General features: G+C 40.9%; 1 protein-coding gene and 1 long non-coding RNA gene across 2 annotated transcripts in view; one reads left to right on the top strand and one right to left on the bottom strand.

The window, feature by feature from the left end:
- LOC136572977 (uncharacterized) overlaps window positions 1–22,581 on the bottom strand; it is a 220,993-nt gene that overhangs the window by 25,363 nt on the left and 173,049 nt on the right. The gene's annotated exons all lie outside the window — the stretch shown is intronic.
- CCSER1 (coiled-coil serine rich protein 1) overlaps window positions 1–22,581 on the top strand; it is an 803,172-nt gene that overhangs the window by 760,759 nt on the left and 19,832 nt on the right. Inside the window, exon 9 of the mRNA XM_066574037.1 lies at window positions 6,358–6,447. Coding sequence (XP_066430134.1) covers window positions 6,358–6,447 — 90 coding nt within the window. The remainder of the gene's footprint in view (window positions 1–6,357; window positions 6,448–22,581) is intronic.

The raw sequence follows: 22,581 nt of genomic DNA, 5'->3' as shown, positions 1-22,581 counted from the left end.
TTGCATGGTTGTCCTCCTACATGCTAAAAACATTCCAAGATGTGAATTTAGATTGTGAGCTCCAATGGAGAGATAATTCAATACCTAGGGATATACAGTGTTATGGAATATGTATGTGTTTTTTTAAATAAAATAAGGGAAGTAAAATAAATACATGTGACTTAAATAAGAAGCAGACTAGATTTTATTAGTAATCAATGAGCTTAAATTCAAGCAATTCTAATGGGTTCACTTACTTTATTCTTGCGACTGTATGTTTCACAAAGCCACAATATTGATCTATTAAAAAACCTTGCTTTGCATCATATTTTCTACAATGTAAAAAACCTGGGTGAACCCCTTCCTATTGTGGGGATTACATTGTTTTTTGCCAGGGGTTGTGATTTAAATAGTGATTTAACAACCTAAAGACTTATTTTTTTAGTAATGTACAGACATCGCTAAATCACTTGATAGAAAAAAGTCATGGTTAATTCTATAAATAGCGAATGTGGCTTCCATGTTATAAAATGTAGGCAAATGGTTAGTGGAAATTAATGAATAAGTATTTTTTTTTTTTAAGACAATACATCCTGTGGGTGCAATCTGATTGCCATTCACAGTCCTGTCAAATTCTGTCACTTTAAACCAAGGGCTTTAATGGTCTTTCACCAAACCCAATTTCTTGCTCACAAAACACTAACTCCTATTTGAAAACTTGACGCCAAGCTAGACTTACTGTCAAAAAAAGCTGACATAACGAAAATATCATGTATTCTTTGATTGTGAAGATGATATTACAACAGGGAACTGGCTACTGTACAAATGTCCCTATTACATGTATTTCAGCTTACTACTGTAGAAATATTTCAACTAAAATAGTGACATCTATTACCATTATTTTATATCTGCGGAATGTACGTTGTTCTTTAAAGTAACAGCCAAGTTTTTTAAAGAACAGTAAGGATATGTTTACATGGCAGAAATTTGTGGCGAATTTGACATGGAACCAGCATTGGTTCCACATCAGATCTGAGGAGGATTCCAACCATTTGAATAAGAATCCATGTCATTGTCTCCATAGTTCAGATTTTTTTTTCCTTGCACAAACATGCCACTTTTTGAAACAAACTTCATGCTGGATTTCCGCATACAGATTTGCCCATTGCAAATGACTAAATAAATGTAGGGGTCCTTAGACATTAAAGTGCATAGCGGTGTAAAAATCCATGTCTCATCTGTGGATTTTTGTACCATTTTTTCAGGCAAAAAATAAGATATGAATTCTGCCTGTGTGAACATACCCTAAGGCCTCCCTCACACAGGGCGTTTGCAAAACGCTGCCTTTTCAGCTGCCTTTTCAGCTGTGTTTTCAGCTCAGCTGAAAACGCTGCCCATTCATTTCAAAGATAGAACATGCAGCGCTTTCAAAATGCAGCGCTTTTCAAAGCAGCGTTTTCAGCCCTGTGTGAGCAGCCCCATTGAAATGAATGGGAGCTGTGTACAGCATTTAGCACAGGGCTGAAAACGCTGCTGAAAACGCCCTGTGTGAGGGAGGCCTAAGGCTTCCTGCACACGGGCGGACTTGCATTGCAAAATCCAGAGCGGGATTCTGCCTCCAGATTCTACAACAAATCTAGCTCATAGCATTCTATGAGAAAACGCAATATCCTGACTACGAGCGTAAATCAATTGAGATTTTCTGCTCGCAGGGGAAAAATTGCAGCATGCTGCGATTTTGTGCGAGCTCCGCACAGCTGGCTTCCTTTGAAGTCAATGGAAACCATCTGTTCCACGGCCATTCTGCAATCATCAGTGAAGAATGGCTGCAGGAGTCGCGTATTCGCCATAGCAACGGCGTGGCATCCTCGCAATTCCGCATTTACCGGCCAGCGGTTTGGCCAGCACATTCACAGCAGAGGAGGACATGTCATCGCTATACTGACCCCGGCTCGGCACCGCATCGAATTCTGCTGCTGGAATCCTGTGTGCAGGCGGCCTAAAGAACATTTATGAATTTATTTTCAGCAACATTGCGTTTATCAATTGAATTGCAATGTTTACAGATTTAGTAAAATGTAACCTGGCTCTGAAATAACATTCTGTGCCACAGTTTATTTGCCCTTTCAGTCGCCTTTCAATGGCTCTTGTTATGTTAATACAAGATAACAATAGATTTTCACTGATTTATGATGAGATAAAGGCTGCCTGTCCACGGGTGTTGTGGTATCCTGCTGCAGATCTCCGCCACGGGAGCCGCCACACGGGAGCAGGGGCCGGCAGATGGCTCTCCGCTGTCAGCCTATCTGACAGACAGGCTGACCGCGGAGAATCGCAGCATGCTGCGATTTGCCACCCGCGAGTGGAGAATCGCAATGATTCTGTGCTTGTGGACAGGGGTGCAACACTGTAGAGAGCGTTCACTGCGTTCCCCGCAGCTAGATTATCGCCACGGGGAACGCAATTCAAACCCGCCCGTGGACAGGCAGCCTAAACTTTGCTTACTTTTCTATTTTGGCACTGTGTTTCTTGATCAATTGAAAGAATCAACTGTGTTCAGTTGTAATGTAGCTTAACATACATTTTTAAAGGAAATTTTACCATTAAAGACTGTTATTACCTATCTACAGGATAGGCAATAAATCTCTGATTGCTGGCTGTCTGACCGCGATCCCAGTGATCTTGAGACCAGGCCACCCAAATGTCACATGTGAATGTGACAGCGGTGCTAATGCTTGATCATCATTCCATTTATTTCTTTGGGACAGGCTGAGATTGATATTGAAGATAGCAGTATTACAATGCTACATCACCAGCTAATGTAAGTGAATGCAGTTGTCCCGTGACTCGCCAGTTGTGAACACTACACAACAATCAAAATAAATTCAAACCTGCTAGATTTCTTGAGATTATAGGGTATCTTTCATTGAAAATTGCAAGTTCCCATGTGAACGCATACAATTACATTAGGTTGAGATGTGCATGGCAATACTAAAATCTTTGCCCATTTACAACCAAAAGTACTATGTAGCTCTAGCCTTATTTGACAGCTATACTCCATTACATCTAATCCCTACTTTTTGAGAATATATTACTAGTATACAAACAAGGTCATAGGTGAAGAGTGAATAAAGCTGAAGAATCGGACTACACAGGATTTATTTGGTATCTGCTACCATGGAGACAAATAAGTCTGTATAGTAGCTGAAGATAATAGAAAACTATTAATAAAGATATTTTCAAACTTACTTGACTTTAAAATGTAGTTTCATTATGGCAGGGGTGTAAAAACTCATTTTCACTAAGGGCCACATCAGCATTTTGGTTGTCTTCAAGTGGCCATTTGTAATTGTAAGACTATATAAACTCCTTAACATATTGTTAAATAACCTGATACACCATAGCAAACACCATCCTCATCCATTGATCATATTCTGAAAATAACAACAAGCACAAAACAAAATACAAGCACAACCATTCAGATGTATGGATTAAAAATAATTCAACCAGATTTCTTGGTTGAAATACATCCTAATTAGAGATGAGCGAACGTACTCGGATAAGCACTACTCGTCCGAGTAATGTGCCTTATCCGAGTACCGCTGTACTCGTGCTGAAAGATTCGGGACGCGCTGCGGAGCGGGGAGCTGCAGGGGAGAGCGGGGAGGACCGGAGGGGAGATCTTTCTCTCCTTCTCTCCCGGCCGCTCTGCCCCGCTCCCCGCTGCGACTCACCTGTCAGCAGCGGAGCGCCCCGAATCTTTCAGCACGAACACAGCGGTACTCGGATAAGGCACATTACTCGGACGAGTAGTGCCTATCCGAGTACGTTCGCTCATCTCTAATCCTAATATATTTTTAATCCAGGTTTCTAAAAATACCTACCAACAGTCTATCATTGGTATTGATTGCTATATTGTCATACTAGGCATAGTAGAAGACTTCTACACCATTGAAATGTAACCAGAGCATTAGAAAGGTTTTCCCATAATTAAACATTACATTTCCCGAGAAAACATTACAGTTTTTCCCTGATGCAGGGACCTAAAGAAAGCTTACCGGAGCGCTTACCTTAATCCCCGCGCTCCGGTGACTTCTATACTTACCGGTGAAGATGGCCACCGGGATCCTCTTCCTCCGTGGACCGCAGCTCTTCTGTGCGGTCCATTGCCGATTCCAGCCTCCTGATTGGCTGGAATCGGCTTGTGACGGGGCGGAGCTACACGGAGCTACACGGAGCCCCATAGAGAACAGGAGAAGACCCGGACTGCGCAAGCGTGGCTAATTTGGCCATCGGAGGGCGAAAATTAGTCGGCACCATGGAGACGAGGACGCCAGCAACGGAGCAGGTAAGTATAAAACTTTTTATAACTTCTGTATGGCTCATAATTAATGCACAATGTATATTACAAAGTGCATTATTATGGCCATACAGAAGTGTATAGACCCACTTGCTGCCGCGGGACAACCCCTTTAAGATAACAGGCACCCTTAAATATACTATACTCAAGTTGTATCCAAGTGGACAAAGAACGAATATTGCAATATTATGAGCCATTGCATACTGGCCTTGTTTATGAATATAAACCTTATAATCATCATACAGGGATCATTTCTGTAAACCTGTCAGGATGCATCCTCTGCTAGAGAAGAATGCCCTTTATAACATATGCTCTACAGGAATTAATAGCAGTATGCATAATGTAGAAATCCACGAGCATTTACGTTTCGAGACAAGGGTGTTCTGAAAGTTAATATATTGTCTATCTTTCAAAAAATCAAACCACAAGTCAGAAGCTGCACACACGTTCTGCTTGTGAGACCGTATGGAAAAGTGGAAACTATTTAAAACTGGACCTATACAGCTCTATTTTTTTTCAGAATCTGGCAAAATTGTGTAATATGGAAAATAAACATTTCCATTGATTGGAAACTGAAAATCACAAATAGATCTTTTATGGCTAATTGTAAAGTTTTGCATTTGTCCTTAGAGATATGAAATATTGCTTGTTTCATTATGATACTCCTACCAAATAACCTACACAGCTGTGTAGTACTTGGAAGTTACAATGCAAATACTTAACAATTCAATAACATAACAACAAATCCTTGGTTCATAGGCCTTGAGCCATACAACTTCCAGGGCTATCTCTGTAAAATTAACATATCAGCTTCACCAAGGCTGCAATAAATCATGGTTCTTTGTTGTATGGATGATTAGAGGTCATGGAGGCTTATACAGTAACTGCATATGACAATTCCATGTATGCCGATATATCTATCTACCTATATTTCCACTATAGATAATTAGCAAATAAAAGTAGTATCTCAATTCCTTAGGGCTTATGTCCACATGTGTTTTTTCACCGAGTATTATGCGTGTAATGCACGGCCACGTGATACATGGTGAATGGAGTCAATGAAAGCCAATGGACTTTCGTTGATCCATGCACATGTGTGTGTAGATACGCACAAGAAATAGATTGCAGCATGCTCTATTTTTCTGTGTACCACACAACATGAGACCTATACATTTATATAGGCAGTGTATACAATGCTGGCAATACGCCATGCACTGAGTTTGGGTGGTGTTTTCTTATGCAACCAGGCTATGAAAAAGAGCAAGGAATTAAAAATAATCTCCTCATGCGTGTGGTACACAGGCATGCGCAGTACACTCACAGCCATACACGGTCTCTGCTGGCTCTCTGCCGACAGGCCTTGTGTTTACAAACAATGGAAAAAAGGCTGCAGGGAGACCCGAAGCATTTTACTAATACGGCCTTAGGATCATAGAGTCTAACTTCTCTTTATTTTAACTTCTAGAGCTGATATTGTAGGAGGAATGAGGTTTGTTTCATTAGTGTTATTGAAAAACAAACAGATTATTCTAAGGTGTCACACATCATTTCCTGGGCATTAGACTGAGGTGAAGCGCTGCTTTCAACGTCTATTTTTTTCAGTATTTACAATGCTAGGCGATCTTCAAAGGTGTTTTGTTGCATGAGAAAAAAAGAACAGATCTGACACATCTTCCTTGTTCAAGACCACTGACTGTTACAAACTGAGAATTGAGGCAGGTGTAGAGAGAACTGGGCATGTGAATATGCAATTGAAATAGTCACCTTTAGCTTTGGTAATTCCATGACAGCTCCTCTAAAGAGTAACAGCTGGTGATGCATAGTCAAACGGGGATAGAAGTGGGAATCTGAAAGAGATATCTCTTGTTTTCGTTTTCATAATGTGAAAACAAGAGTCAATGTTTTTCAGCATGTAGTTTACACAAAACAGTACAATTCTAAACCACTTCTATGCTGATGTATGCAGTATCCTTTTTGACCTTTTCTTGTTTTTCTTTCTTTTTTTTTTGTTTTTACAGAAAGCTGCGAGAACGTTACAGCCATTAAATGTCTTGAAGCAAGATAAATATACCCAAACAGAGTCTTTAAACCATGAAGTCACTAACAATGTAAGTAACTTTATTTGTCAAGCACTTTCGATATACGTATATTGTGCACAAGAATATCCATATATTTCTAGTCATGGTGAAGTATATTTCAAAGGCATTGTTCGGTTACATTTTTAAAATTTAACGCCAGGTACAGATGTTGGGAAATAACAAATCCAGCAGTATTTACCTGTCCTCAGTCCCAGTGTTCCAGCTCTGTAGCTCTGCTGTTCACCTGGTCTCTGTTAAAAGCTGAAGTCAGGTGACTGCCACCTACCAATCAGTGGTTGCAGTATTACTGCTTGTTCTCCTGTCGGCAGCGCTCACATCCTGGGCATCATGTTGCCTCTGATTGGTAGGCGGCCATCACCTGCCTTCAGCTGTCAACAGAGATCTGGCAGAGAAGGGGTAAGTACTACTATATTAGTTATTTTCTGACAGCTGTAACTGCCATTACATTTTTAGAAAGTAACCGGCCGAACAAAGTATAGTTTGTATTAACCCTTTCCAATACACTGTCTGACATCTTCCTACATTCTGATTGAACCTTGCATAGCTCCAATGTCAGAAGACATCTGACAGGGTATTCTTATCGTCTATTGCCAGCCACTCCGCTGTCAGAGCCTCTCTGGTGCACACACACTGGTTTTAACCAGCAGTTGGCACCGTTGTATAACAGCAAAAAGAGAAAGCCTTTTAGGAAACCCTGAATCCAAAACTGGATTGCAAAGGGTTAAGCCTTAAATTACTGAAAAGGACTTCTGTACCTTCTTATTCAGCAATCCATTACCTCACATGTAGTTTTTTTTAATGTTGTAAAGTTTTTTAAATGGTCTATGCACACAGCAAAGTCATAGTAAATTTACATTGTGTGGCAGACACTGAAACGTCACCACTTTGTTTTGCAATCAAATGTCAGTTTTGTAATGTTCATTGTATACATATCATCACTATTGCTTTTTACAAGATGTAGAGAGGTATTGAGAAGTAGCTCATTTAGGATGGTTTTGCAAGTATTCTTTTTTAAATGCAATTTTTTTAGCGGCTCTGGCGCTGACATTTTTTTGCCATTTTATTATAGCAAAAAATACTGCACTATAACAGGAATGGGTGATGTCAGTAATTAAAACGTAACATTTACTATATCAGTTTAGAATATTGGTGGACCGTATACTGTAAATTCACCTTATTTATGACCATGACCAATGTCAATTTTCCATGCTGTAATGATGTTTATCACCAACCTAATTAACCAATGCCATAGACACACATAGTTCCAAGTGGGGACATTTCCTATATTGACATCTCTTTACACCGTGCCAGTCATTATTTGGAGTGGTTGGATAGTATTGAGTATTGATTTCATTGCTTCAAACAGGAAATGAAGGCCATGAATTCTTTGGAAAATGGAAAATCCATAACTATAAAGCCTTCTGACAAAGTGGGCAACATATTTGTTGTGGATTGCCCTTAGTACCTATAGATGTATGAAACAATACTTTTACCATGTAGGCAATTATGAAGTTTGTATCCAACACTGGATCATTTGAAGGAACTTAAGAACCTTTTAATGAAAGCTAAGGAAGAGAAATTGATTGATTCAGCAGAATTTGAAATTTGAATATTTGTATACACTATACCCTATCAGACCAACCTTTTATGAATGTATGTGGGACAAACATGCATATGGATAAACGATACAAAGGTAGTCAGGCCAGTTGATGGTGCACCATACAGGCTTACAGACTATTAGTTACGCCATTGTTAAATCAGCAGGCTGCCCTGTACCTCAAAGGTGAACCACATTGGCGTTAATACCCTAGGCTACCATAGCTTATAAGGTCAAAATGCCTAATAGCTTATATGTTGATAAATACCAAAAAATGCGAGGTATTAGTTATTATTTTGGCCTAAATACAGTAGCTCTCAAGCCCTCATCACAGCTCCTCATCTTTTTTTTTTAGTCCCTTCACTAATACCTCGTTCCCTAATACCTAAAATTCCCACGTTTTCTTTAAAAAAACAATCATGACCTTAGACAATCATTTTAATTATATTGTTCTTCAATGATATAACCAACTAACAACACAAGTGACTGATGTGTTGTAATCTGTTCATTGTTCAATTTAGGGCTAGATTTTTTTATAAATTCCAGAATCCATTATGAGGAATGGCTGCATGCGGTCATTGCCATTTACTCTGAGACACAAGGAAATAGAATCCATTTTGATTTTCAGGCAGACAAAGATTTATATCTGAATAAAGTTAATTGCTTGTTTTACAAACCATTCCTTTGTAATCTTGGATTAGTTAAAGTTCAAATACATGGAGGTTGCCTATTATTAAAATGTAAGCCATTTCATAATCAAATATCATTTGCGCTCTCATTAACAATTTAATGAAGGTATTAAGCCTGCAATCACCATAGACTAAGTACTTTATACCCATATCATGTATACTGAAATTTGTAACTTGGAAAGGAACCTTGTATTGATATTTAATTGAATGCATCAATGGGGAACTCTTCAAATTATTGTGTTAATGGAACAGGAACATTTCTGCGGCATTTATTTCCTTTTCACCAGAACACATTTTCTGTCTAATATGTAAACTTGCAATATATATTATATAGGTATATATAATTTAAATGACTATTGCAATCTCAGAATTACTCAACCCCTTCATGACAAGTATCTTTTAAGCACTTAGTATAGCACCTTTTTTTCTTAGGATCTGCTGCAAATGTGATGCATAGTCAGACACTAGCATCTAAGTAAAATAAATCTTGTTATTTGTATAGCGCCAACTTATTCCACAGTGCTTTCAGATAACTTTTATTTATTACCCCCCAACAAGCTGGGTACTCATTTTACCGACCTTTAAAGGATGGAGGGCTGAGTCAACCTTGAACCGGCTACCTGAACCATTCGGTGATTGAACTTGCAACCTTCAGGTCATGAGCGAGAGCGTAAGATTGCATTTCTGGTACCTTAACACTCTGGTACCTTAACTACACGAGGCATCTGACAATGTTCCTAAGGAATGTAGCCCACTCTTATGGGCAATGGCCTCCAGTTCACTAATATCTTGGGTTTTCATGTTGCAACTGCCTTCTTTAAGTGTCGCCAAAGATTTTCTATGTGGTTAAAGTTAGGAGAATATGATAGCCACTCCAAAATCGTCCAGTACTTTTTTCTAAAATGAAGCATTGGTGGATTTTATACTGTTGGTTGCATAGACCAGGACATTGCCTTCAGTCTGGGTCCACTAGCCTGAAGGCATTTCCATTGCCAGCAGTTGTGTAATGCTCGTATTAAAGCTTTGTGGTACTCTGTGGTTGGGGTGGTACTTTTTTATACTCCCAGAGCTGAGGATTGAGGGCTTGCTGCTGACCTGGGACATGCTAGCATATGGGGTAGATATTAATGTCAGCAAAGGTAGTGGTGACAGCTCCATATCTGCTCTCTGTTTTCTGGTGCTGGCTCTAATGCCTGCAGCATGGTCGTCAGTGCTGGAGGAGTGGCCCAAACTAGTCCTGCTACTTACTGCCCCTAGACTAAACTGTTTCTGTGTGCTCAGAGGCTGCAGCATGAAGAGGGAGGGAGCTGGAGGAAGGGGCAGCTACAGTAGCTGAAGAGGGAGCAGGACGAGGACGATTGTTTACCCTCTGGCCCAGGTTGGCTCTCCAAGCTAGCAGGTGGTGGCAGTTCATGTAGCTTTTTATACATGTTGTGTTTGAATTTTTTTAAGTTCTTACTTTGTAATTTTTTCTATTCAGGAGGTTGAGTGATTGTCAGTCTGTGGTAGTCATTAAAAGTGCCATGCCACATTGAATTTCTGGAAATAGCTTGTTATAATAGGTGTGGTGAGCTATTTACATCGTTTTTGTTTGACTTTTTTTAAATAGATAAAAGTTGTAAATGTGGAAAATAATCATAATTTGCAATTAGGGCTTGAATAAATTTGATTGCAATTGTAGATAGATATGAGATACAACCCTGCCCAGGGTTAAGTGTTAAGGTGGATTGACACAAAATAATTATCGTTCAAAAAAATTCCTGTTAAACATAGCCAGCTAACGAACAATGAACGATAACTCATTCGCTTATCGTTCATTTCATGCAAGCATGAAAATCATTGTTAGCTTGTTTACTAATAGAGATGAGCGAGCACCAAAATGCTCTGGTGCTCGTTACTCGAGTCGAACTTTCAGTGATGCTCGAGAGTTCGTTTCGAGTAACGAACCCCATTGAAGTCAATGGGTGACTCGAGCATTTTTGTATATCGCCGATGCTTGCTAAGGTTTTCATTTGTGAAAACCTGGGAAATTCAAGAAAGTGATGGGAACGACACAGAAACGGATAGGGCAGGCGAGGGGCTACATGTTGGGCTGCATCTCAAGTTCCCAGGTCCCACTATTAAGCCACAATAGTGGCAAAAGTGCCCCCCCCCGCACTGTCAGCATAAAGATCGTTCTCCTCTGCCACAGCTGTAACAGCTGTGGCAGAGAAGAACGATGTTAGCCCATTGAATTCAATGGAGCCGGCAATACAGCTAGCTCCATTGAAAGCAATGGGCTGCCGGCGATCGCGGATGAATTGTTGGGAAGGGGTTAAATATATAAGCCCTTCCCTGCAATTCATCCAGAAATGTGTAAAAATAAAAAATATATATATACTCACCTGGTCCCGGCAGACGGAGTTCAGCGCGGCCAGCGGCAGTCCTCCTGAACTGCTCTGAACAGCTGTGAGTAGTATTCAGCAGCCGGGGATTTAAAATCCCCGCCTGCTGAATGAGCTGCCTCTAATTGGTCACAGCCTGACCAATCACAGGCAGATTCCACTCACACACCCATTCATGAATTTATGAATGGGTGAGTGTATGCTGCCTCTCATCTGATTGGTCCCGCTGAGCCAATCAGAGGCAGCAGTCACACACCCATTCATAAATTCATGAATGGGTGTGTGAGTGGAATCTGCCTCTGATTGGTCAGGCTGTGAGCAATTAGAGGCAGCTCATTCAGCAGGCGGGGATTTTAAATCTCTGGCTGCTGAATACTACTCACAGCTGTTCAGAGCAGTTCAGGAGGACTGCCGCTGGCCGCGCTGAACTCCGTCTGCCGGGACCAGGTGAGTATATATATATATATATATATATATATATATATATATATATATATATTTTTTTTTTTTTTAATTTTTTTTTTTACACATTTCTGGATGAATTGCAGGGAAGGGCTTATATATTTAACCCCTTCCCGACAATTCATCCCGCGATCGCCGGCAGCCCATTGCTTTTAATGGAGCCGGCTGTATTGCCGGCTCCATTGAATTCAATGGGCTAACATCGTTCTGCCGGGACAAGGTGAGTATATATATATATATTTTTTTACACATTTCTGGATGAATTGCAGGGAAGGGCTTATATATTTAAGCCCTTCCCGACAACTCATCCCGCGCTCGCCGGCAGGCCATTGCTTTCAATGGAGCCGGCTGTATTGCCGACTCCATTGAATTCAATGGTCAGTGCTCGTTTAATCGAGACGAGTACCGCGTGGTGCTCGTCTCGAGTAACGAGCATCTCGAGCACCCTAATACTCGAACGAGCATCAAGCTCGGACGAGTATGCTCGCTCATCTCTATTCACTAATCGTTGGTTTACATACCGATTTTTCAGTGATTCTCATTCATTGGTCAGGTGAATATGAACGACTGAATGATTTAGCGAACAAACAAGCAAATAATTATCTGCCAGTATTAACAGGCTGAGTGAGCGAATTTTGGCATTGTTCACTCGTGCGAACGATAAATTGTTGTGTGTAGAAGCACCGTTACTTACAGTTAAAATTCTAACTATGTTTCTGCCTCCCTCACTAACTATGGCAACATGTAAGCATTGCAGCCACTGATCAGCCGGTACAAGGTCTACCTCCATACAGCATAGCATACTTTGGACACTGTTCATGTAACCTTGACAAGTGGTCGCTTTATCCACTAGATCTGACACTAATCTATTACAATTATCATCACAATAGGTAGTTTGAGTTATCACAAAGGAAACGGATTTTTCAATATAAGCAAATTAGAAAGCTATTTTCATGTAACATAATCACTTATTGTTAATTCTAATAAACTACTTAGTCCCAGACAGTCCCTTTAACCCTTTCCAATCCAATTTGTATGCTATTTTTTTCTAGGGGGCTCAGTCTTTTTCTGCTGTTATACAATGGCGCTATATGCTTGCTAAAGCCAGTACTGCATGAGGTGACACGTTGGATAGGCTCTGACAGCAGAGAGGCTGGAAATATACAGTAAGAGAACCCCAGAGATGTCTTCCAACATCGGAGCTGTACAGCCTTAAATCATAATGTCTTTAGTGGTCAGACAGTGGATTGGAAAGGGTTAATGCTTGAGAAATTATAATAAATAATATATATATTGTAAAAAAAACATTGGCACTTTTGAACAGTATGTTTCATTTGCAAAACTAATTAGACAACCATATTGGTGTTTTTATCCCTTAAAATTCATTTTCACAGCATATTGCAGAATATTGCTAACTGTTAAACATTTAGTTTTGAGAAAAGAATTTGACAGATTTGTGTGACTTTTTATCTGCATTTCTACTGTATGCCTATTCTATAAAAAGGTTTTCCAGCAGAGTATGTATAGCATCATTATCTATTATTACAGTTTGATAGATCTCTGTGTTTCTCTTATAATCATGCAGCCTATAAATCTACATGCATCATTCCATTCTTTGCCATTGATGCTGTGTCCCATACATCAGTCTTTGTTTGCAACATGTTGTCTAAAAGAAATTCTGGAATTCCCAGTAGTGATTGTTCCTTGCATCTGTTAATATCAAGCAGAGCTTTATGTGGCCAGAAATGATAAAATGTCTTGACATACTCAAGAGCATATCTGTGGGATGTCATTTTAACTTGATTGCTCTCTAGTCAGTCCTATTGAATCTATTCTGTTCATTTATTTTTGTATGTGTGATAAATTTCACTGCAACAGCCTGTCAGAATGTATACTGGAGAGAAGTTAGTCCAGATGCAGTGTCACTTGGATTTGCTGTAGTATTCATGTTTTGTTTGATGTCACCAATATACAAAAATATGTTTTCAGGCAGAATCCCATCAGAATTTCTGAGGAAGGAGAGACCATATAGCATACAGCAAGATAAGAGATGGAAAATCAATACCACTTCCTAATGTAGAATAAAATATCTAATGAAGAGGTTTATAAAATCCATATTAAGTGCATAAAAGGAAGTCTGACACTGAGACAACCGATTGCATCATCTTGGTTACATGACAACCCTGTAAAAGGATGTTATCCATGTTCGAGTTGTAAGGCTTGTGGGTTGATCAAGAGAGGTACGGATTTTGTAAGCTCAGCTACAGGTGTCAACTATAAGATACGCGAGTTTATAAATTGCAAATCAAGTGGGGTAATTTATTTAGCTTCTTGCCCCTGTCCGTTGGATTATATAGGAAAGACGAGACAGCAGTTTAGACGTAGAATTTTATCGCATGTCGGTAACATTAACCGCAATGAAAAGACGAGCTTGGCGGTTCATGTGCGTCATTTTCACAACAATGACCCCACTACGATCAAATTCCAGGGAATTGAGTTACTGAAAAGTGATGGTCGCCGTGGTGACCCTGACACGCGACTATTGCAGAAAGAAAACACGTGGATTTATCGCATGGATTCTTTATCACCGAAAGGCCTGAACGAACAGTTGTCCTTTCTACCATTTATTAAGAAATAACAAATGTAACAACATGGACGTTCAATAAGATGTAACAATACATGAGGTTTTAATCTTCATGTTTCTGACAAGTTGATACAAATAAAGTAAAAACGTACAAAGAGACTATATGGACACTACAAGTTAACATGAAAGTGAGACGAGGCAGGATTAATCTGTTTTTTATCAAGTTGATTCTGTATTTATATAGGGAAACACACGAGAATATTTGGACAGACTTCTAAACAAATCAATCCCTCCCAGGAAATAATGGTATCATTTTATTGGACGTACAATGAGCATAGAAAATGAGTTGCATATATATAAGGGGATCGCCATGAACCAAGAGAAAGTGACATGGTCTATCTTTGTATGAATCCAAACTACGTGTACTAAATATGAACCATCATTATTAACATGGAATATACAGTGATTATTGGTCATATACACGATGAGTATGGTGACTTATAAACATTCATTGTCACAAATTGCACTGAAATGACTAATATGGAACATATAATAATTATTGGTCATATATATGATGAATATGGTGACTCACAAATATTGAATGTCACAAATTGCATTAACATAGCTAAGACAATGACTGGGTATCTATATGCTATCTATGTAATTGTTTCATACTGAGTCATATACTCATCTCTTTGCATATTTGAACTATACTATATAATCACTGGTCTGTTTCACCTATAACATGGTTCTAATATACTTGTTCAGCTAGTCTGGATTCATTTATAAACCTCCTGTCTATTTGCGCAGCCGCAGCACAGCTCTGTGATTTATTATCAGGATACAGGATTATGCACGGCTCATTGAAACCTCCATAGCTGTATGGCCCAATTGATACTGACCCCCAGATGCCGATTGGTGGGAATAACAAGGCAGGAGGAGACTCTGACATAAAAGGTCTGCATTGCACCAGGTCATACCATCTCTGCATGTTGCTCACTACGAGCTGTACTGATGCTTTGCATTGGGGATTAAGATACAAACCCCTGTTGGAATTTGATTAAAATCCTCCTGATGAACTGACTATAAAGATTAGTAGTTAGGGAAACGCGTCGAGGTGTATTAGGAGAGTAGTGGAGGGGCTTATTCACATGCTATGATATAAATTAAAAGCATGCAAGTAGCAATTGAGGAAATGGACACAGAGGTCTCAGCATTTAACAAGCAGTAGTCCTCACGTGTTTCCAGGCATAAGTAAACCAACACAAAGTACTGCAGTAGATATGCATGCTTTACTATGAACAAAGGTTTATATACTCTGATAGAATGTGCTGAATCATACAACATAGCTGCTTCCACTGCCTGATGTACAGCTGGCCAACACTATCGGCCTTATTAGCTGTATAATTAATTCAGTTGAATATACCCAATGAGAAGGATTTTTGGGGGGATCCCTATATGAATACCCATATGCAAAATTAAGTATAGAGAATGGTGGTACCATTTATACTATATTGCACTAAGTGTTTGAGGCAACAGAAAGAATAAGAATAGAAGCACCTATTACATTGAATAAAAATTGAAGATTTTTTGGTGTTGATAAATGTGACAACCAACAACCAACTTCAATTGTTATCCTGCTCATAAGTAGTTGGACTTTATCTACAGACGGATACGCCTGTCCTACATTGTGAATACATTTCTTTCCTAGCCTATGTCATTATATACAACACTTTGAGTGCACTTTGATACTTTCTTGGATGGTCATCAATATTTGGTGCACAATCTATCCATTTATCCTAATAGGAACCCAATATATCACGGAAGAAGTTTGTCACAAAGAAATAACAATGATATGTTAGATTGTGCATACTGTATCTAATAAGTCTAACGCATGAGAGAGATAAAATAAACACAAATATGTGAAACTTGATACATCTTTATTAAAAGTTTATTACGTCTGTTAGACAAAAAGAGGCATCAATATACTTTGATATATGGTGAATATTTTGTATTCCCTATTAACGCATAATGGGTTCCCTATTGGCTTAAGCAAAAAAATTTATTTAGATTATCACTGTGTTTGTGTAATGTGCCTTTGACTAAGTCAATTTTATCATTTATTAATAAAAGTTCATTTTTAATCCTAACCTGTGAATAACTGATAGAAAATTTTGGGATACTTTTTTGCCACGGTGAAAGATAAAATCCATATTAAGTGCATAAAAGGAAGTCTGTAACAAAGACAGAGACCATAAAAGCGATTTTCAACCTAAATGTAAAATTTGCCTTTTATTAGTAAATACTGATGAGCGATTAGTAGAATAATCAACTTTTGTCTGTAATGGGTCAATTTCACAAAAATCATTGTGAATTGGGACGGTTGATTCTGACTCCCATTTAGGTCACTGGGAGTAAAAAATTGCCCTCCAGAAGGTCACTAATGCATCCAAAGCCCCCTCCTACAGCCAATTTGCATGGGAATACAGCCACACATCTGGGGAACACTGTGCTCCCTCCAAAAAATGGCAAAAATTGTGTACTGTGGTGTAGAGTCAATCGTAGCACAGGGGTGTAGCTGAAAATAAAAGAATGCTGACATAGGATCTCCTAGATCAAAAATTGTACCAAGGAAGATGGCAGGGAAAAATTCTGCCAGGTGAAAATAATACTCAAGCATGGGCCTGCTCCAAGGAACAGCTGTAGAGCTACCAAAAATTTGGCTATGCAAGGCAGCAGGGGTGCTGCTTATTTTAAAACCAATGTCATGAATTTTACAGGGAGAAATTCTCTCAGGTGAAGTAGGCAGATATATTGATATATTATTGATATATTTTTCATTTGGGGCATGTAGGAAGAGGAAACATGATGGAAACAGGAGAAGGAGTGCAGCAGCGCCATCACCACCAGCAGCAACAATACCTTGATAGCAGAGTGTGCTCCTCATGGAAACAAATTTTCTTATTGCCATATTTTTTATTTGGGGTAAAGTAGGTGGAGGAAACATGGCAAAAGCAAGAGAAAGAAAGCAGCAGCACCACCACCACAAACAGCAACAGCAACTTGAGGACACGGTGTGGTCTTTGATATTAAGCTATGCTCAGTCATATGTGAGTAAAAATTTCCAGCATGCTAACTAATCAGTGGAATCTGCCATGTGTGGGGTGAGGGAGGCAGAGATCAGTGAAATCCATGCCTGATTCATTTTTATAAATGTCAGTTGAACCACATTCTCTGCGGACAGGCAGATGCGTCTGTTAGTTATCGCACCCCCAGCTGTGCTGAACAACCTTTCCAACAGCACACTGACAGCAGGGCAGGCAAGCACCTCTAAGGCCCAATGTCCACGTGCAGATTTTATTTATAAAAACCGCACATGGCCCCCGCACGGGAAATCCGTGTGTCTTGCTGCCCATAGGGATGCATTAGCATCCGTAGGGCAGCTAAAAGCATGTGTATGGGATTTCTTCTCGGCGTGCGGGTCGCACGCATGGGAAAAAAAAATCACAGCATGCTCCATTTTCCTGCAGATCTGCTGCACGGACGGCTCGCTTGGCTTTCATTGAAGCCTATGAAAGCCGTCTGCCGCAGCTGTTTTTATGCTGTGCTGCGGATATGCGGGAGAGCAGGAGATTTTTTTTTAAATGGTGTGCACGACGCATGCGTGCAGCACCCTGCCGGTGTGCCGAGCACATCCGCTGGCCAGAAGAAAGAAGATCTGGCCTGCACAGAGGAGAGCCCCACAGTGTCCGGAAAGGTAAGAAAAATGTATTTGCCCTCTCCATGGCCGTGGACACGCACAGATTTCACTGCAGAATTCAGCTGTGAAATCCATCTGTGCAAGTGGACATGAGGCCAAACCATGCTGTGCACACTCTGGACACTCATCCAGCTTAGACACCCAGAAGTCAAAGGAGACAAGGCCATGTGTGAGTATTTTCACACAGGAGCTGGCATACTCTTGGACCACAATAGATAACAGCTGCCTGCGACTGTCAGTCCTGCCCTATGCTTTTGCTGAAACAACTATGCCACAACTCTATTAGACTTTCCCTGCAACTGGTGGTGGTGCTGCTGTTGTGGCTTCCTGTTCACCCCCATAAGCCACAGAGCTGAGAGCCATTGCGAATGCATCACTGCAGCCATGGGGAAATGCTGTGCTCAAGCTGTTTAGCAGTCTATCCTGACATTTTTAAGTATCTCTCCACTGTTGAAATGAGATTTATCTTTTTGGCCTTGTAGCATGGATCAAGGACAGTGGCCACTCAGTAATGATCTGATGTTTTGATGTGGACTATGTAACGGCTCCTCTGCAAGCAATGGAGCATAAAAGCACTCACATGCCTTAAAGTATTTAAGGGAGTGTGGCCACATTCCTCAGGGTCAGGCCTAAAAGTGTCCCCCAGCTGGTCCCTCTATCCACGTGGAATAGCTGGGGTTAGTGATGGATGGTAGAAACGTTACATAGCTTCCCTCCCTGCCTCTGGACTTAGATCATCCCTCCTCTTCTTCCTTTTCTTCTTACTCATCTATACTTCTTTCATGGGTGGAAAAATGTGTTAAAGAAGACATCCCCTCTCTTGCCTAAAGCCTCCTTCGCTGTGGTGTAATTGCGGACTGGCCAGACAGTTGAGAGATTGGTATCCCTTCCTCCTCCTGTGACAACAACAAATTATTGTCCCTGAGACCCTGTAGCATCTGGGGATAGTCATATTGATCAGTGGATCATTACGACTGTCCATTTTCGTTGCTTTCTCAAAGCTGGCTAAAGCAGCATACATGTATTTGAGCTGCAGTCTTTCCACTGGCATCGAGTGACCGACCTCGATACAGCATCTGCTAATGGCATACACCATCTAGTACCTTGATCGCTGGCCTAGCCTTTGAAAAATATGTAACATGAAATTCTACTCTGTAGACACATCACAGATGAGACAGTTGTGTGGTAACCTGGACTTTCTCTGCACGTCCACCAGTTGAGAGGTGGCAACGTGTGAACGCTGTACGTGTTTTTTTTCCAGCACTGGATGTAAGCCTGAGAAGTTGTTTAGAAAATGCTGCACTACCAGGTTCATCACATGGTCCAGTCAAGTTATGTGTGTGAGAATGCTGAAGTGGAGGGCTGCCAGCAGGTTGGTCCCATTGTCACACTCTTTGACATCTGGCCAAGGTGGGCTTTTAAAGTCAGCAGATGGTGGGAGTTCATGTGACTGTTCATATATATTGTGTTGAGGTTGTTTCTGTTCATGCCATGTTTTAAATGCTCACTGTAAATCTTACAGATGACTACTCTTCTGTCATCACATGTAGTTTCAAAGAAAGCCTAAGCTGCACAAGTCTTTTGAGCAGACCTAGCTGTGGGCATGATGTTTTTGCTGCTGGTGATGGTACAGCCCTTATATTTGTCTGAGACACCCTACTCCTTGTCTTATCATGGTAGTGCCCCACAATGTCTGCCTCTCCCTTCCCCTTCTGCAAAGTGCAATTATGACCCTCCCTGTCTGTCCATGTTGGATCAAGCAGCTCTCATCTTCCATCTCCTCTCTCTCTATGATGTCCATCTTCTTCTGAGTGAACTCTATGTGACAGTGAAGCCTGGGAGCTAGCAACACAATTTTCACATCCCCCTGACTACACATTGCCCACCCTCATCTTCCTCTTTGGAGGAAAAAAATGGTTTGGCATCAGTGCATTCAATGTCTAGGTCTTTTCCCTTTGGTTGTTTACCTGCAACTGGGAGGAAGGGGCAGGCTGTGTCATCCACTCTATGACCAGTTCTGCATGCTGCCAATGTTAAGCACGGGCAGAACCACAAAGGAATGATAGTCAGCTTGCCTCGCCTCCTGCAAAATGTGGAGCTGTTGCTTCATTGGGAGTCGCTTGAATTTCAACTTGGCCCATCCTCTACCACCTCTACTACCATCTACGTCATGTCCCTTACTCCTTGCTTACTACATTTTTACTGTAAATTTATTTTTCCTTTAGGTTGTTGAAAGTTCACTTTTTAGTGTAGTTTTATGCAACTTTTCTGCTAACTGTGTAGTTTGCATAAAAAAGCGGCCAGCTGCATACAGCCTTCAAGTAATTTGTAGTGGCTGAACTGGCAACCTTGAGGCTGCTGACGTGTACTGTATGGGTTTGCTGTTTCTCTGTTCGGTTTTCTTTATTTTTCATATTAACAAAAAAGCCCCACCAACTAAATAAGTCACAATCCTTGGGATTTTGCAAAAATCAGGACGATTTTATCACTCAGCCGATCAAGGTGGGCAACCCTCTTAGTGAATCAGAAGAAAGAGTCGAAGGCAGATATAATAAAAAAAATGTTTCTATTTTGTTGTGGTAGCAAACATTTTAAAAGTGATAACATATCCATAACCATAAGGTTATGTATAGAGGAAGAAAACATACCCTTGCATGCCCCCCAAAGTTACCTTGTAAACTGACACACTGGGTTAAAAAGACATATAACTTGATGCTTCTGTGGCCTAATGCAAGATCTATATTTGGAGTAGGAAGCCGAAAGGTCTCTGGATCCCCTAAAGCAGAGGTCCCCAACTCCAGTCCTCAGGGACCACCAACAGGTCATGTTTTCAGGATCTCCTATAGTAAGAACACCTGTGGCAATGTCTGAGGCACCAACAATAATTACATCACCTGTGCAATACTGAGGAAATCCTGAAAACATGACCTGTTGGCGGTCCCTGAGGACTGGAGTTGGGGAACCCTGCCCTAAAGCACCAGGGCCCAAGTATGACTTCTACCTCTGCATTATTTACAGCTGCATTCCTGCCATCTATTTTTGACCCTAGAAAATCATATCCTCATGTGCTTACACGGGACCTTTGACATGGGATGGAATTACACCATAGGATGTAGCCAAATCCACAACTACAGAATTCCACACCAAAATCTGCAGGTCTAACTGTGGATCTTAATGTGGAGTTGTAGGCAGGCTTTAAATCATTATCAATTCTGCATCAAAATCCACAAGTAGCTTGCAGATTCTTGTGCGCAGTTTATTTCGGCTTGTGGTGTGTTGTGTGGGCTTTATCATCCTATCGGAATAGTCCCTAAGATAATTCAAGACCAAGAAGCTTCTCTGGGCATATATCTGTTAAGTTGAAAGTATAATGTCTGTTGCATATTTCATTATAAAACCCTCCTACACCTACTGGGAATTATGTAAGGATCTGTGTGCCTTTTAGGCCGCCTGCACACAAGCGGAAATCCCGCCGCGGGATTTCCGCCGCTGAAAGTTTGCATAGGAGTGCATTAAAATACGCACTCCTATGCAGACGGCCGCGGTTTGGCCGCGCGAAATCTCGCGCGGCAAACAAACCGCGGCATGTCCTAATTTTCTGCGGGGCACGCACTCACCCGGCCGCCGGCTCCGGTCTGCGCGGCAGCCGGCACATGAAAGAGCCGGGGCAGCCAGGCGCGGGTGAGTACGCGCTCGTCCCTGCAGGCGCTCAGGTCGGATCGCGCGGCGAGAATTCTTGCTGCCGGATCCGACCCGCTCGTCTGCAGGCGGCCTTAAGTCAGTGTTGCTGATGTTTCTGTTTGAGTATTGTATTTTGAAAATGTGTTATATTAAACTCTAAAAGGTCAGCAGAAGTCTAAAAATTTTCTGTATGTTAAGATAACATATTGCTAAACTAATCCTTCCTTTTATATAGTATAGCCTTAAAGCAGTAGTCGCAATTTTACAAGCCTTTGGATAAGGGATTTAGTGTTTAATTGGTGGGGATTCGACAAATGGCACCTCTTCTGTTATTGAGGATGGAGATCCTGTATTCCCTGAAGCCATTTCATTCATCCCTGTATAACCGCCAAAGAGAAGCCAAGTAAGGCTGACTTTACACTAGCTTTTTTCACAGATCCTGCTCTACAAAAATACAGAACTGTGCAAAATGAAAGCGAAGCAAAAATGAAAGCATTATTTCCTAATTATTTTTGGCAGATCCGTCAAATTGATCCCTAAAAAAAACCTGAAATTATGCTCTGTTCATTTCCGTTTCACTATCATTTTTCAGCCTTTTAAAAGGATCCATTTTTTTGTACTGCTTGGCTTTTTTATCTACCCCCCCTTCCCACACATATTTGCTATTTCAGCCGCACTTAAGCGGCGCTGCTGATTAGAGCCACCTGATTGGCTCTTCGGCACCACGTGACTACACTGCGTGCACGCAGATTGACTTAAGCAGCCGTGCACTACACACTACAGTTAAGCAGCCGTGCACGATGAGCCGTGCTAACCCTAAACCTAACCCTAAACGTAACCCTAAACCCTATCCCCCCGCGGGTCTTGTGAAGTAGCACTCGTGCACATCTCCAAAGGGGGGTCTGTGCATGGCTGTTTAAGTGTAGTGTGTAGTGCATGGCTGCTTAACTGTAGTGCACGGCTGCTTAAGGCAATCCACGTGCATG

Source organism: Eleutherodactylus coqui, chromosome 7 (assembly GCF_035609145.1).
Source record: "Eleutherodactylus coqui strain aEleCoq1 chromosome 7, aEleCoq1.hap1, whole genome shotgun sequence".
Classification (NCBI taxonomy): domain Eukaryota; kingdom Metazoa; phylum Chordata; class Amphibia; order Anura; family Eleutherodactylidae; genus Eleutherodactylus; species Eleutherodactylus coqui.
This window is presented reverse-complemented; position numbering and strand designations above follow the sequence as displayed.